This window comes from Eschrichtius robustus, chromosome 13, assembly GCF_028021215.1.
Source record: "Eschrichtius robustus isolate mEscRob2 chromosome 13, mEscRob2.pri, whole genome shotgun sequence".
NCBI classification, from domain to species: domain Eukaryota; kingdom Metazoa; phylum Chordata; class Mammalia; order Artiodactyla; family Eschrichtiidae; genus Eschrichtius; species Eschrichtius robustus.
Window position 1 is genome coordinate 17,773,797 of NC_090836.1, and position 14,925 is coordinate 17,788,721.

The window sequence follows — 14,925 nt, forward strand, 5'->3', positions numbered from 1 at the left end:
AGACTTGAGTATCCAGACTGAGGTCTCCTTATTTACACCATGTCTTCACACTCCCTTCCATTTTCATGAAATGGGGTCTTTGATCATGATGTTTCTCTCTCCTGAAATACTCTTTTTTTCCATGTAATTGCTTCTCAGCATTCAGATCTAAGCTTAATCACCATTCCTTCAATGTCTCAGACTTCTTCATTGGTGAGAATTTTTCCAATATATTTGTAGTAATGCAGCACTTATCAAAATGGTAATTTTACATTTATTATGATTATTTAATAACCGTCTGTCTCCCCCACTAGTCATAAGCTCTAGGAAGGTAGGAAGTGAACTCATTTTACCTACTTATTTTATTCCCAGGATCTAGCTTGGTGCCAGACAAATAGGTGCTTTATCAATTATTTTTGAAAGAATGAATGAATGAATGAATAAATGAACTCCAAAAATGCCAGTCACATGAATGTTATAAATAAGAACTAAAAACAATGTGCAAAAATAAAAAGAGCTGTATTAAGTCATTGGATAGGGAGTGATGATTTCTGATGTTTTGAAGATTTTCTTTAATATCTTTCAACAAAAAAAAATTTTTGTTATGTCAAAAAAGTGGTTTTTGACTGCCATCTACATGCTAAGCACAGAGATAAAAACATTTATGAAATAGAATCTTGGCCCTTTGGGAGCCCACAACTGAGGTGGAGAATAGGCATATAAATGTAGGATAATATACACTGTAATCAATACTATAATAGAATAAAAAATGTTCATGTGTCTTATTCATAGGGACCATGCTAGTCTCTCTGTTTCAATTTCAACATATATATTTCTGGAGATTTTACCCCCTCCAAAAAAAAGTATTGAGAATTTATCACAACAAATTTGGCAGTGGCCATTGTCACTTTCCTCTTGTGTGCCTTCTACCCTTCCTAAGTAGACTTGCTCACCACCTGGAAACCAAGAACTAACCTGATGAGAAGATGATTAGACAAGCAGTGTGATTTCCCCAACACCAACTCCAAACCTGACTGCCATAGTTTATAAGACTAAAATGTTTTGTAAAAGGAGTGTCGGTAGAAGTAGTTGAAAGGTAGAAATTTAAAAATTATCACTAAAAAACAACAACAACAAAAACCCACAGACATACCTCTGACTCCCAACCAGTCTCCATTGTTAAGTTCGAGGCTGTTTCAAGTTCTATCCTTAGAAGCTTATACCTTTGAATTGAGACTTTGTTTAAATTGGAAGAGATCATATATTTATTAGGTGCTTCACAGTAGAAGTGAGATTCCAATCATTTTAAAGCAATAGGTTTTTGAAAGGAGTGGAAATGGAAAACAATGAACATATTCAGAAAGCAAAAGCAAAGGTAACAGAAAAGTGAGATGATTAGCACCAAAAATCTTTTGTCTATTCCCCATTTTGTTTAAGACTGATCTTACCAATAATGATTCTATACATTTAAACCCTCTGTAAAAATGTTCCTTTGAGTCACATTCATCTTTAAAAAGCCTTCATTTGTTTAATAATTCTAATAATATGTCTATACTCTGTTTTATATCTGAGTTTGGTTCGGATGATTGCTTTGCCTATTCAGATTGTGTTTCTTATTACCTTTTTATGTCATACTTTTTGTTGAAGGTCATAAATGTAGTATAGGACAGGTGATACGGAGGTAAATATTTTTCCTACTTGGAGATGAGCACATCTTTCCTTCTACTAGGCCTGTAGCATGGGGTTTCTATCAGGAGTGGGGCTGGGTTTGAAGTTTGTTGTTGCTATGGTTACCCTCAGTGCATCAAGGGCTTCAAATTCCTCTAGGGAAACCTTGTATTTAGGGTCTACTCCCCATGTGGATTTGGTTCTCCCTTTGCCCTGTTACCCACAAACAATCTGTCTCTTGCCACTCTCCTCAATATATACAACTTTTATTTTTACTGTATGCTTGGTTTTTTTTAATATATATATATTTTTTTTAATTTATTTATTTAGTTTTGGCTGTGTTGGGTCTTCATTGCTGCTCGCGGGCTTTCTCTAGTTGTGGCGAGCAGGGGCTACTCTTCATTGCGGTGCACCGGCTTCTCATTGAGGTGGCTTCTCGTTGCAGAGCACGGGCTCCAGGCGCGTGGGCTTCAGTAGTTGCTGTACGTGGGCTCAGTAGTTGTGGCGCACGGGCTTAGTTGCTCTGCGGCATGTGGGATCTTCCCGGACAAGGGCTCAAACCCGTGTCCCCTGCCTTGGCAGGCGGATTCTTAACCACTGTGCCACCAGGGAAGTCCCTGTATGCTTGTTACCATGGGTGGACGTGGGTATGGAGGACGGAGACAGGCAGACTGGGTAAACCAGGGTTTAGGGGTGACGTGCCCCTCTCTCAGGAGTGGAGCTTTTCTTCCTGCTTCCCTTCCCAGCTGTAGGAGTTTTCACCAGCACCCTCAAGCTACAGTTTTTGTTGACCATCCCCACTGAAGAGAAAAGCTTCCATTCCTTAGAGGAGAAAGGGGAGACTGGTCTGAGCAGAATGGGAAAAGGAGCTGCTGTTCTGCCCCAGCTGGCACCCCTGGTGTCCTCTCTAACCTCCCCCGAATGGCTGGTTGAGGTTCTGGAGGAATCAGCTGCAAGAGGTGTGACCCACCTTCTGTTGGCCACCTTCAGGGGCTTCACTTTCTCATGCCAACCTACACTTGGTCTTTAGCAACTCATTAAAAATTTCTATCTGAATCTTGTACTGACTTATTTGGTATTAAGTGGTTTCTGCCCCAAGTCAGTAAATGTTCAAATCCTGCTTCTCCCTGCGGGATCCTGACTCTAGCTATCCAGTTAGCTGTTTATCCACAGACCTCAGCTCACTGATGGGTTCAAGAAAAGTTGTAATTTACATTTTTTCCAGCTTTTTCTTATTATAGGAGTATGGAGGCAATACTGCTTCCTGCTCTCTGAATGTCTGAGCTGAAACCAGAAGTCTCACTTTCATTCCCTTGATGTAAAGGAAAGCGTGTTTCAGCTAACTTTAGGAATTTTCAAGACCTATTTGAATTATATGAGAGTACCTCTCTTCCTTTCCCTCACCTGATGCTAGTCAATAGATTCTCCAATAACTAGGAAATTATCTATTTGGTAAACAATTCTAAGTACAGCTATCATTCTGAAATAGACCTTTCCTAAACTCACTCATTCCACAGGGCCAAGTCATCAGGCAAGACGGCTTTTATTTTGTTTCTATTGAGTTCCTTCTATCTTCTCAGTTGAATTTTTTTTAAGACTGACTGGAAATTTTTTTAAAATAGTGAGTCTGGTTTTGTTACGCTGGATTTTTTACCCAAAGATTTATCCCTAGCACCTGTGCATAAAGAGTTCTAGCGATGTTCACCCAGCAATATCTCCCATATTCTTATGACCTGTCCATTAATATAAAGTCTCTAGACAACTGATAAGAAAATAACAAATAATGCCATTAAGAATAAAGGTGGAAGAAAAGGTATAATCTTGCAAATACATCTGGTATTTGGGATGACTACAAGAATATTTCCAATGTGGCGAATTTGCTAGACGTTATTAGGTGTATACTATGCTGGGTCTGCAAGGGATTTTTCTCCCAGGTCATAAGGAAACATGCAGAGTTATGAAAAGAATGAGGTTTTCCACACATATTAAAGCCACTTAAATATGTCTTCCCCCATACTAACCATTCTAAGAAACTCAGCACAGTATATCTTTACTGATGGGAAGAATCTCTCTCTCTTCCCCTCCTTTCATAATTTCTATTGCTGTCATTTCGTTTAGTTATCAGAAACGATATTGGTGAAGGATGTATTTTTTTATTGAAGTATAGTTGACTTACAATATTATATTACTTTCAGGTGTACAACATAGTGATTTGATATTTTTATAGATTACACACCATACAAAGTTATTATAAAATATTTATTATATTCCCTGTACTCTACATCCTCGTGACTTATTTATTTTATAACTGGCAGTTTGTACCTCTTAATCTCCTTCCCCTATTTTGCTCCTCCCCCCACCTCTCTCTCCTGTAGTAACCACCAGTTTGTTCTCTGTATCTGTGAGCCTGTTTCTGCTTTGTTATATTCATTCACTTGTTTTATTTTTAGATTCCTCACATAAGGAAAAACATACAATATTTATCTCTCTCTATCTGATTTATTTCACTAAGCATAATATACCTTCCAGGCCCATCCGTGTTGTCACAAATGGCAAGATTTCATTCTTTTTTTATGGTCGAAAAATATTCCATTGTGTATATGTGTGTGTGTGTGTGTGTGTATATATATATATACCACCTCTTCTTTATTCATTCATAAACACTTAGGTTGTTTCCATATTCTGGCTATTGTGAATAATGCTGCTCTGGATGTTGGGGTGCATGTATCTTTCTGAATGCGTGAAGGATGTCTTTTGAATCTACCAAGCTTGATATATCATTAGGATATGTTAAGATCATTTTATTTAGAAACTGACTTCAACAGTGTTGGAGGATGGAAGGAATGAAAAATGCCCACTGAACTGAGAAGGCATCTTGAAACTGAAAAACAAGGCAGGCAGCTCCATATAATCAATGGATCAGTTTATTATAGGGTGACATTCACACGATGGGATTGGGCAGACAACGATCCAGAAGCATTCACAGCTGCACTCACACTGCCAAGGGGCCACTGGGACGATTTTAGTTAACCTAGGGAATGGGGTAGCTGCTTGGAAAGAGGGCGGGCATTCCTAAGTCAAGATTTATGAATGGGTAACTAGTCTTGTGGATGCTGAGAATATGTCAGGGAAGGTTTTCATCACTGGGGACTAACAGAGCATACAGGCTACCTGTTCCTAATGATTATTAAACAGTATCTATTCACCGTGAATCCCCTCATGACAGAGAAGTGATTTACTGTACAGTCCAGTCCTGGGTAGAGTCAGCAGAAGGACAGGAGAAACTGTTAGTGCTCACGATGGTATCAGTTATGCTAACAGCCATACAGATAGGAGTTACAGACATCTGAGGGCTTGAAGAGGCTTGTGATTTCCTTTTTATTTTATTCCATTTTATTTTAAAGTAACATTTGCTTGAATTTTTCTTAGGACTGATTGCAAGAAAAGTTTCATATTTTGTTTTGCCAGGCTTTACTTCAATAGCTTTGTTTATAATAAAGCTCTGAGTACTGCTTGGGCCATTTCTATAATTTGTGTCCTGTATGAGTCACATATATAAGTCGTATACATATATATCAGGCTATAAATTTGAGAACAGTTAAAAGGAAAGTAAGTGCTTTGTTTAAAAACATAAAAATAATCTACTCAGGCAGTTGTTTGTTGGATCCACAAATCTGTCGAGTAATAAATTTAAAAATTAGATACATCGTTCATAAATTTTAAAATCACTTCCAAGATTTCTTATGCCTGCTATGTGGTTGAACAAATGCAAAAGCATTTTAAATATACAATCAATAAAAGAAGCTCTTTGTTTCTATTCATCCTAGAGCAGGAGGTAATAGGAAATCAACATAAATTTCAAGGCTACAATGTTGTGTAATAGCACTTATTAATCTCGACCTAGACATAGGTGAGCTTAGTGTAAAATACACTTGGCAATATGCATCTACTCTCTGGATACATAACATCCAACATAATATTCACTTTCTAAAATTTATCAAATATTCAACTGTTTTCGTCCCCTTCATCCTTTCCTGGTCTTCTCTTTTCTTTCCCTTCCTTTCTCTTGTCCTTTTCCTTCCAGAATAATTCAATCCTGAGCCATTAGATGGGGCCAAGAAAGTACATATGTAGGTAGGTGCGGGTGGAGGAAAGCTGTTTAAGGGGAACTACAGGGACCTGAGTGGGTGTAAGAGCCCAAGCGTCCAAGCAGTGTTAGGAGAGTGTCCATAAGAGGGATAGTCCAGCATAGGTGTCAGAATCCAAGGAAGGGTCTATTAGTCGGGTTTTCCAGAGAAACAAAACCAAGAGGAGATAGATGATAGAGATAGATAGATAGATAGATAGATAGATACATACATACATACATACATACATACATACATAGGTAGTAGGGGGTAGCCTAGAGACCCAGGGAAGGGTTGATGTTGCAGTTTGAGTCCAGAGGCAGTCTGCTGGGAGAATTTCTTCTTCCTCAGGGGAAGACAGTCTTTTTTTATTAAGGCTTTCGACTGATTGGGTGAGGCCCACCCACACTATGGAAGGTAATCTGCTTTACTCAAAGTCTACTGATTTAAATGTTAATTTCACCTAAAAAAGACCTTTACAGAAACATCTAGAATAATGTTTGACCAAATATCTGGATACTGTGTCCCAGCCAAGTTGACACATAGCACCAACCATCACAGGAGTATAAGGGGGACATCACACATGGGGCACCCTGCCATGGGTGTCAGACCTGAATAGGGTGAAGAAGACATCACTGTGGGGGAGAGCAGAATGAAGGCCGGATGTGAGGTGTTGGAACCTGAATAGGGTGAGAAGGGTTTCCAGGTAGGAAAAGAGCAGCCCAGCACCGCATGGTGTTGGACTCTGCGTGGGGTGAGGAAGGTCTCTGCAAAGAAGAGAGTGGCACCAGGGATGGGAGACTGGCGTCAATATCACACTGGCTTAATTCCTTTAGCTTTACAGGTCTTAATATCTGATGCTGGGCTTCTCCAACTTTAGCCTTCAAGATTGCTTTGATTTCTTCTTGGCCCTTTACATTTCCATGTAAAGGCCAAATTAATCTTGTCAATATCCACATTTCAAAAAGTACTGGGATTTTGTTTGAGATTTCTCTGAACTTATGGATAAAATTTGGGAGAACCGACATCCTTAAAATATTAAATCTTTCAATAAATGAACATGATGTAGGTCTTAGTTTCTCTGAATACTGCTTTGTAGTATTGGGGATAGAGGTCTTAGACACCTGTTATAAGATTTATTGCTAGGATTTCAATGTGGTTTTATTTTTTGTTTTTTGTGGTTTTTTTTGATGCTACACTAAATAATATGCTTTACTAATATCATTTCCTAATTGCTATTGATATATGAACAACTGCATTTGATTTTGTGGATTGCCCTTGTAACCAGTGAACTTTGTTAAAATTCACTTAATCACGTTCATAGCTCATCTATAGTAACTTGTGGATTGTCTGCAATACAAACATGTCAATGATAGTTTTATTTTTTGTTTCTTTTCTTATCCTTACAAATTTTCTTTTTCTTCCCATTTCCATGGCTAGGACATAATGTTGAATAGAAATGGCAATAGTAGCCATTTCCTTCTCACTCCCAACATCAGCAGGAAAGCTTTATGAAAATTAAATTTCCCATTAAACTCTAATGTTTGCAGTAGGGCTTTTTTTTAAAAAAAAAAAAAGTCATGATCATGTCTGGAAGCATATCACATGGAACCTGTTGTGATTTTCTGTTCTCATTCTAAGTAAATTATCACTCTTAATTTTATTTTGTATTCATCATTTTGAAACTTTTTATAGGCCTTCCTCTCAAATTTGGTAAACTTAAAAGCCCGCAAAACTCAGCCCTGCCCCTGCTGGTGGCCGGGCTCTCCCTGTCTTCCTGCAACACCACGTTTCATCATCTTTCATCCCTATGCTTTTGCCTCTTGGTGGCAAGATGGCTTCTTGCTCCTCCTTGAGGCCTAATATCTTCAGTTCCAGAAGGAAGAAGGAAAAAGGGCAAAATGTCTTCCTAGAAAGATTTGTCTTCTTCTTTTGGAAAGAAATTCCTTACCAATTAACATGCTTCTGCAGTGTTTCCCAAAAACAGAATGGGAAGTTTTTACAAAAAACTCTGATTACTTAGTGACTCACCATATGTCCATAGGGTATGAAATTACCTTGTGCTGTTATTTGTCGTTCTGTCATTGTTTTCTGTGTATATTTATTCACCCTAATAAAATGACACCCACTTGAATTTTACAGCCTACAACTTAGTTCATCACCACCTTCCTTACATACACACACCAAGACACATATCCTCTAGAACCAAGGACAGAAACGAGAAAAAAATTGTTCAATAAACATCCATTGGACAAAGTGAGAGAGTGGCATGGACACATATACACTACCAAACGTAAAATAGATAGCTAGTGGGAAGCAGCCGCATAGCACAGGGAGATCAGCTCGGTGCTTTGTGACCACCTAGAGGGGTGGGATAGGGAGGGTGGGAGGGAGACTCAAGAGGGAGGAGATATGGGGATACATGTATACATATAGCTGATTCACTTTGTGATACAGCAGCAACTAACACAACTTTGTAAAGCAATTATACTCCCATAAAGATGTTAAAAAATAATAAACTAAAAAAATGAGTAAATAAATAAACACCCATTGGAGAACCTTTGAAAATCTCACAATTGGAGGACTCAGTTCTTCCCTTTCTGTAAAATGCCCTATTTTATTTCTTTTATTATTATTGTTTTTGCTGATGTGTTTTCTTTATGAAATTTTTTTTCATTGTATTTTACATGCACAAGAGAAAAGAAATCAGAGTACAAAAGGGACAAAAATGAAAGGCAAATGCATTGTTCTTTGCTTCTCTTCCTGCTTCCAATGCTACAGAGACAACCACTTCTCAGCAGTTCTGATAAGATGTGTTTGCCAATTTTATCTGAATTTATTAAGCTTAAAATATATTTTAACTCCATGCTATAAAATATGAAGAATTCCTCTCCTTCCCTTTATGCTTTTTCCCAATTTCTGTGGTTTTTCTATGTACTTATTTTTAAAGTTCCCATAAATATCGGTTATATTTAGAATTATAAATAATATATTAAACCATTTCTAATTCCATAAACTTAGACTCCTCACAATATTAAATAAGATAATGAACGATCCTAGACTTCCCACTACTGGTTTTCCCGCTGTTTCTCTCCTCTACTTCCATCTGCTATGCCTTTACTTCTACCCTCTCCTGAGGGAGGACAAATGCTCAGAAAAATAACTGACTTCTCCAGGCCTCATGGACTTGAACAACAGAGGTCAGGAGAGGTCACAGACCACTCCAATACTCACTTTCTCTGATTTTCTTTCCTCCACCAAGAAGTGTCAAAAGAGAACCCTAGAGTAAAATGCCATCATTCCCAGCAGGGGATAAGAGTGAGCCCAAGACACTGGGTCCAAAATCATGTCTCTCTGGGCCTATCCTGCTCCACTGAGGGTATTCAAGTGGTTGAACTGTGCACAGAGTTAAGGCTCAGCTTTCTCTGATCAACTTAAACCCATCAATAGAAGTCAAGAAAGAGCCACAGGTACTCAGGTAAGATTTTGATTCTCCAGTTTGCCTCCATGACAAGGGGTCATGAGTCATGACCCCTCCTAATTTTGACACTCACAGTGTCACCAACACTATCTGCCTTGAAATCTATCAGGACTAACCTCATTATGTCAGTTACCTAAAAAGTCCCAGAATTCCAGATGATCTCTCGTTCCCCTTCTAATTTTCATTCTCTAAATTTCCATATACCTCTAATTATCAACTCTTTCTCTCAGACTCCAATTTTGAAATCTGCCCCCTTTCAGTTTGTCCCCTGGAACTCCAAAACTGTCCATATTCTCAAACTCATAAACCAGCATTCTCTTCACGGCTGCAGCCTCACCAAAATCTGGGTTTCTCCTGAGGACAATGCTTCCCCCAAAAGCATCTCATGTGGTAGCTGTTGACTTTTTCTCACAACTCTCTGGATATAGGGTGAGTCCTTCCTCCTCTTTTAGCTTCCATAGCATTCTCCGCATTTCCTCCCTTCCCAAATAAAGCAGCTCTGAGTTTCATGTCATCTGATCCTAACACGCAACTGTCCCTCATCTGCCACACTTCCCCTGAGTTGGAACTCCTCACTTCCAATGGTTTTAGCTCCTCTCTCCAGTGTCAACACTGTTCCTGTCTTGAATCACGGTCTTGATGAAGTCTCAGACTTTGCGAGCAGAGAACTTAACTCTTGAATCTTCCCCCTGAACCTGTTCTACCCAGTCCCCTCTGTTGCTTTCTCCTTAAATGATGCATCCAATTCTCAGGAAATCATATTGGTCTGCAAAGTATACGTAGACAGTCCTTCAATTAACTGGACTATTTCCTATCTAGCTTGTGGTCTATTTTCTGTCTGACTTGTATTCTTTGAACTTTCAACTCAGAGGTTCCTACCTACATCCCAGGCTCCTTCTAAGTGCATCCTGAATGACAGCCCCTGCCACCCTGTTCTATCCCTGGAGACACTCCCATTCCCTTTATTTGACACATAAATCATCAGAGTATATTGACACCCACTTCTCCAATCCTCCCTCTCCACATCCTCTTCACCCTTAAGGGAGTTCTATCATTACATCTATACTGACTGTCCTTTCAGTGGGAGGGAGAATAAGAAGTAGATAAACATGGCTGTTCATTCTATTCTCTTGAACCAGAAACTCCATATCATCCATAAGGTCTCTTGTGTCTCTAAAATCCTTTCATACTTTTACTGTATCCCTAAGGTACAAAATAATAATAAGGGTAGATTTAGTTTTAAATGTACATCTTGAATTTTATTAACCTCAGTTCCATAACAGAAGGTACTTTTTAAACACTTCATTCTCTAAGAGGATGTAAAGAAAATTCGTGTTTGTGTTCTAACTTAGGACACCTTGGGTGATATAAACGTTAGACTAAGGAGGCCTCCTGAGTCTGGGAAACTGATTTTTTGGATAATATCTGGCAATACAAACAGCCTTTAAGGACTAGTGTTTTTCGGGACTTCCCTGGTGGCACAGTGGTTAAGAATCCGCCTGCCAATGCAAGGGACACGGGTTCGAGCCCTGGTCCCGGAAGATCCCACGTGCCGCGGAGCAACTAAGCCCATGCACCACAACTACTGAGCCTGCGCTTTAGAGCCCGCCAGCCATAACTACTGAGCCCACGTGCCACTGTTACTGAAGCCCACGCACCTAGAGCCCATGCTCTGCAGCAAGAGAAGCCACCACACTGAAAAGCCCGTGCACCGCAACCAAGAGTAGCCCCTGCCCGATGCAATTAGAGAAAACCCATGCACAGCAACGAAGACCCAACACAACCAAAAATTAATTAATTAAAAAATACTGAAAAAAAAAGGACTAGTGTTTTTCTAATATTGACCTTTCATACTTTGACTTAGACATTTGTTTTTAAGAGAGAGTTCAGTTGCCAGGTTTGAATTGCTGAAAAAAAAAAATCCAACAATCTTTGCTACATGATTTTTAATTACCTGATTAAGTGTGTCAGTACTCTGAACAAAATGAGCAAATATATGACATGAGTCAAAAAGCAGGGAATGAATTGAAATCAAGTGATGGCATATTAGTGAGTAATCCATTTTAAAAGAATCATGTCTGGAATGAATAGGAAGAGGTAAAGAACAATTCCAAAATAGATTAAAAAGATTTACTCTCCTTTCACATGAAGTGATAAATTTGAATAAAATACTTAAATATTCACATAAGAAGATAAGAATTTCAGTCTCTAAATAATCCTGATATCAAAGCAGAAATTCAATGGAATTAAATAGATTTTCCTAATAGGAAATTTTTAGAATCATTTGGAAAGGATGTGGGAAATATGCCCTTATTTTGCATGAGTGAAAAGAGAAATTGCTGTTTTAGCAATTTAACATAAAAATAAATCTGGTTCTAATATCCTATTTTGAAGGTTGTTTATAAATGTCCCTCTGAGGAAGATCTCAAATGCCATTGTTGCCTCAGAAATACCATCAGTGAACATTTTTTTACCTTGAGTAAAGAAAAATGTTGAGGTTCTTAAAGACAAGGAAAAATTACCTGCAGTAAGTACCTCTATTGATTTTAAAAACAATTAGGTTGTAGTGTGTTCTCCAATTCTGCGAAGCATGATATAAAAGAGCGTTATAGTTTAGTTTTCAATTCATCATCATTCAAAACTTTGGAATTTTGATCCATCTCTTTGCCCTCATTTTCCTTCCCTGTAAACTTGGCCTCAAGCATAGTTTCTGAAGAGGCATTTTTCTCTGGTAGACGATGCTTCCTCAAAATAAGGAGGATTAAAAAGGCTGGAATATAGCTTGATCCTCTTAGCGCTGCTGGCAATCCAAGGTAGACGTATCTATCAAAAAGAGTTAAAACATATTAAAACTTACAAAGATAGTTTTGCATATTGTTAATTATTAATATTTTACTCTCATAAGGAGAGCAGCAGCTAATTGTTTTGCACGTCAACCTTATGAATGAACTTCATGAACTCACTTATGAATTCTAATGTTTGTTAAAATGAGTTTTGGGATTTTTTTATCCAGAAGATCGAAATTTATTTCCCTCTTCACTAATCTTTTGTTACTGTTTTTATTTTATCTTTTTACATTGAATAGACTCCTCCACTTAAATTTAATACTGACAGGGATAGCAGTTTTATTTCAATATTTAGTGAGAATGCTTCCAAAGAATCACCACTAATTATAATATTTACTCCTGTGTTTTCTTAGATGATCTTAATCGGGTTAAGGAAGTTTCTTTCTCCTCTTCTGAGTTTGCTCAGGGTTTTAGTTGTGAATTTGTAAAATATCACTGAATCATTTTTCTGTATGTAATTAGCAGAATATCCAAGATTATTATTATAATTCCATAACAAACTCTATTTGTTAGTTTTTATACCTTACTGGATTCAATTTGTTAATTTTTTGCATGTATATTTACAAGTAAAATCAGCTTATACTTTTTTCCTTATACGGAACTTGTCTAATGTCAATATCGAGGTTGCACTAGCTTTGTAAAATGAATTGGGAAATTTTCCCTCTTTTTCCGTTTCTGGGAATAACTTGTATAATGCAGGAATCATCAGTTCATTGAAGGTTTGTAATACTTGCCTTAAAACTTCTGGACCTGATGCCTTTGGAAGATGAGAATTTTTGACTGATTCAAATATCTTAAATGGCTATGAAACTATTCATGTTTTCTATATATTTGCATAAAATTTGATAGTACATATTTACCTAGAAAACCCTTATTTAACATGTTTCCAAATTATTACGTATAAAATTCCTAAGTATCTGTACTTATATTTCCTTTTCAGTTCCTAATAGTGTTTATTTGTGCCTCTTCTCTTTCTTTATTTGCCTTTCCAGATTATTGTTATTATTATATTTCAATCTTTTAGAAAGCGCAGCTTTTTGGGGGTTACCTCTATGGTGTGTAGTCTGTTTATTAATTTCTGCTCCTTATATTCGTTTTCTACTTCAAAAATTTTCTTTTATTAGGAAACATTTCAAGAATGCAGGAAAAAAAGAGTTAAGCATACTTGTACTCACCATCCAGGTTTTTTAAATGGTTGAATTTTGCATGTATCCATTCGTCATTTATACAATTATTGTATATATTTTCACATTTTAAATAATTGGCATAATGCTCTTTTTTTTATTTTGAAAGTTTTCCTATTGGCCCACCATTTTAAAACTAGGCTCATACATGTAGTCCTACATCATTTACTTTTAACTGCTGAACGACATTGTGATGTATGAACATGAAAGCAACTCTTCTGCCCCTTTCCTGTTTACCCATTTCTGTCTCCCTCTAACTCTAAAACCCTAATTATAGGAACGAAATCACTAAACAATTGAAACTAACTCCCGACTTAACGCTTTCTTTAACGCACACCATGCTTTGCCTAGCCTGTTGATTCTTTTCCTAGTTAAAAAGAAGTAAGAGTGAAGAATTAAATAGTTAAAGAACGTTTAGCTCTCTGCTCCCAACAGCTCCCTTAGCAATCCTGCAGGCAGATCATTCAGGCAAGATAACATCCGAAGAGAGAGTCAGCCAGTCTGCACTCGGTGGGAATGATGCAGAACCCAATCTCCTGCCTCCATGAGTCACTGAGATTCTTCCCACCCTCCCCGCGCCCCCCGCCCCTCAACATTTTTTCCTTTAAAAACTGTCATGGCTAAGCAGAATCTTCGGAGTTGGTCTCTGGACACGAGTCCACCTTCTCCCCAGATCGGCAGCTTTTCTGACTAAAGCACCTTTCCTTTCTACTGACACTGCCTCTCAGTGTGTTGGCTTTTGAGTGGTGAGCAGCCGAACCTGAGTTCGGTAACAAACACACCACAGCTTATTATCCATTTTCCTGTGGGACGCTTTTGTTCAAATTTTTTTAAATATCAACAAAACTGCAACATACCTTTGTTGCCATGTCTCCTTGTGCATGTGAGCAAGAGTTTCTCTAAAATATGTGTAAGCATCTTAGAGGATTCAGCTTAGTAAATATTGCCCAAATGTTCTTTTCAATAGTTTTTATTCACCACCAGCAGTGTATGAGAGCTCCGGATGCTTCCAATTTGTGTTCTATCATTCTTCACTGTCTATGGTGTTTTCTGTTGCAAAATTTTTTTTTAATTTTATGTGTAGTCACATGTGCCAACTTCTTGCTCTCTGGTTTGTGTTTTTGTTTCAACCCAAACCCAAAGCAATAAGGATCATAAGGATATTAGGATCTATGGTTGTTGATGACCTATCTGCTATTGGTCTAATTGTTATTTCTTTATAAGCCACATGTTTATTTCTCTGGGTAGTGTTTATGTTTTTTCTTTCTCTTGAGCATTTGTAATTTCACTCTGACATACCTATTTAATTTATTCCATTAGGCATTTGAAGTGCACTTTTGATCTGAAAATGTATGTCTCTATTAAATTCTAACGAATTCTAAGCCATTAATTCTTTAATTTATCTCTGCCATTTCCTCTAGTCTCTGTTCTAGAAAATTTCTGAGATATAGCCTTTAATTGCTAATTGGTCTTTAACACTACTTATGTAGTTCATTTTTGTTTAATCAGTTCAAATCATTGATTTACATTCTAGATAAATTCTTCTGTACTCTCTTCCATTTCACCAATTCTTATGTTGACTTGAAATTTATTATGTATTTAGGATTCTTTTTATTTCAATGCTATCCATTTAATCTCTA

The 14,925-nt window shown here is 37.6% G+C and overlaps 1 protein-coding gene across 3 annotated transcripts in view; it reads right to left on the reverse strand.

Moving 5' to 3' along the window:
• Window positions 1-11,558: 11,558 nt before the first annotated feature.
• The window catches only part of SLCO1A2 (solute carrier organic anion transporter family member 1A2), a 48,447-nt gene continuing 45,080 nt past the window's right edge, over window positions 11,559-14,925 (reverse strand). For all 3 annotated transcript variants that reach the window (XM_068560667.1, XM_068560668.1, XM_068560670.1), the window contains one exon: window positions 11,559-12,078. In XM_068560667.1, the coding sequence (XP_068416768.1) occupies window positions 11,862-12,078 (217 nt within the window). In that variant the 3' untranslated portion in view covers window positions 11,559-11,861. The remainder of the gene's footprint in view (window positions 12,079-14,925) is intronic.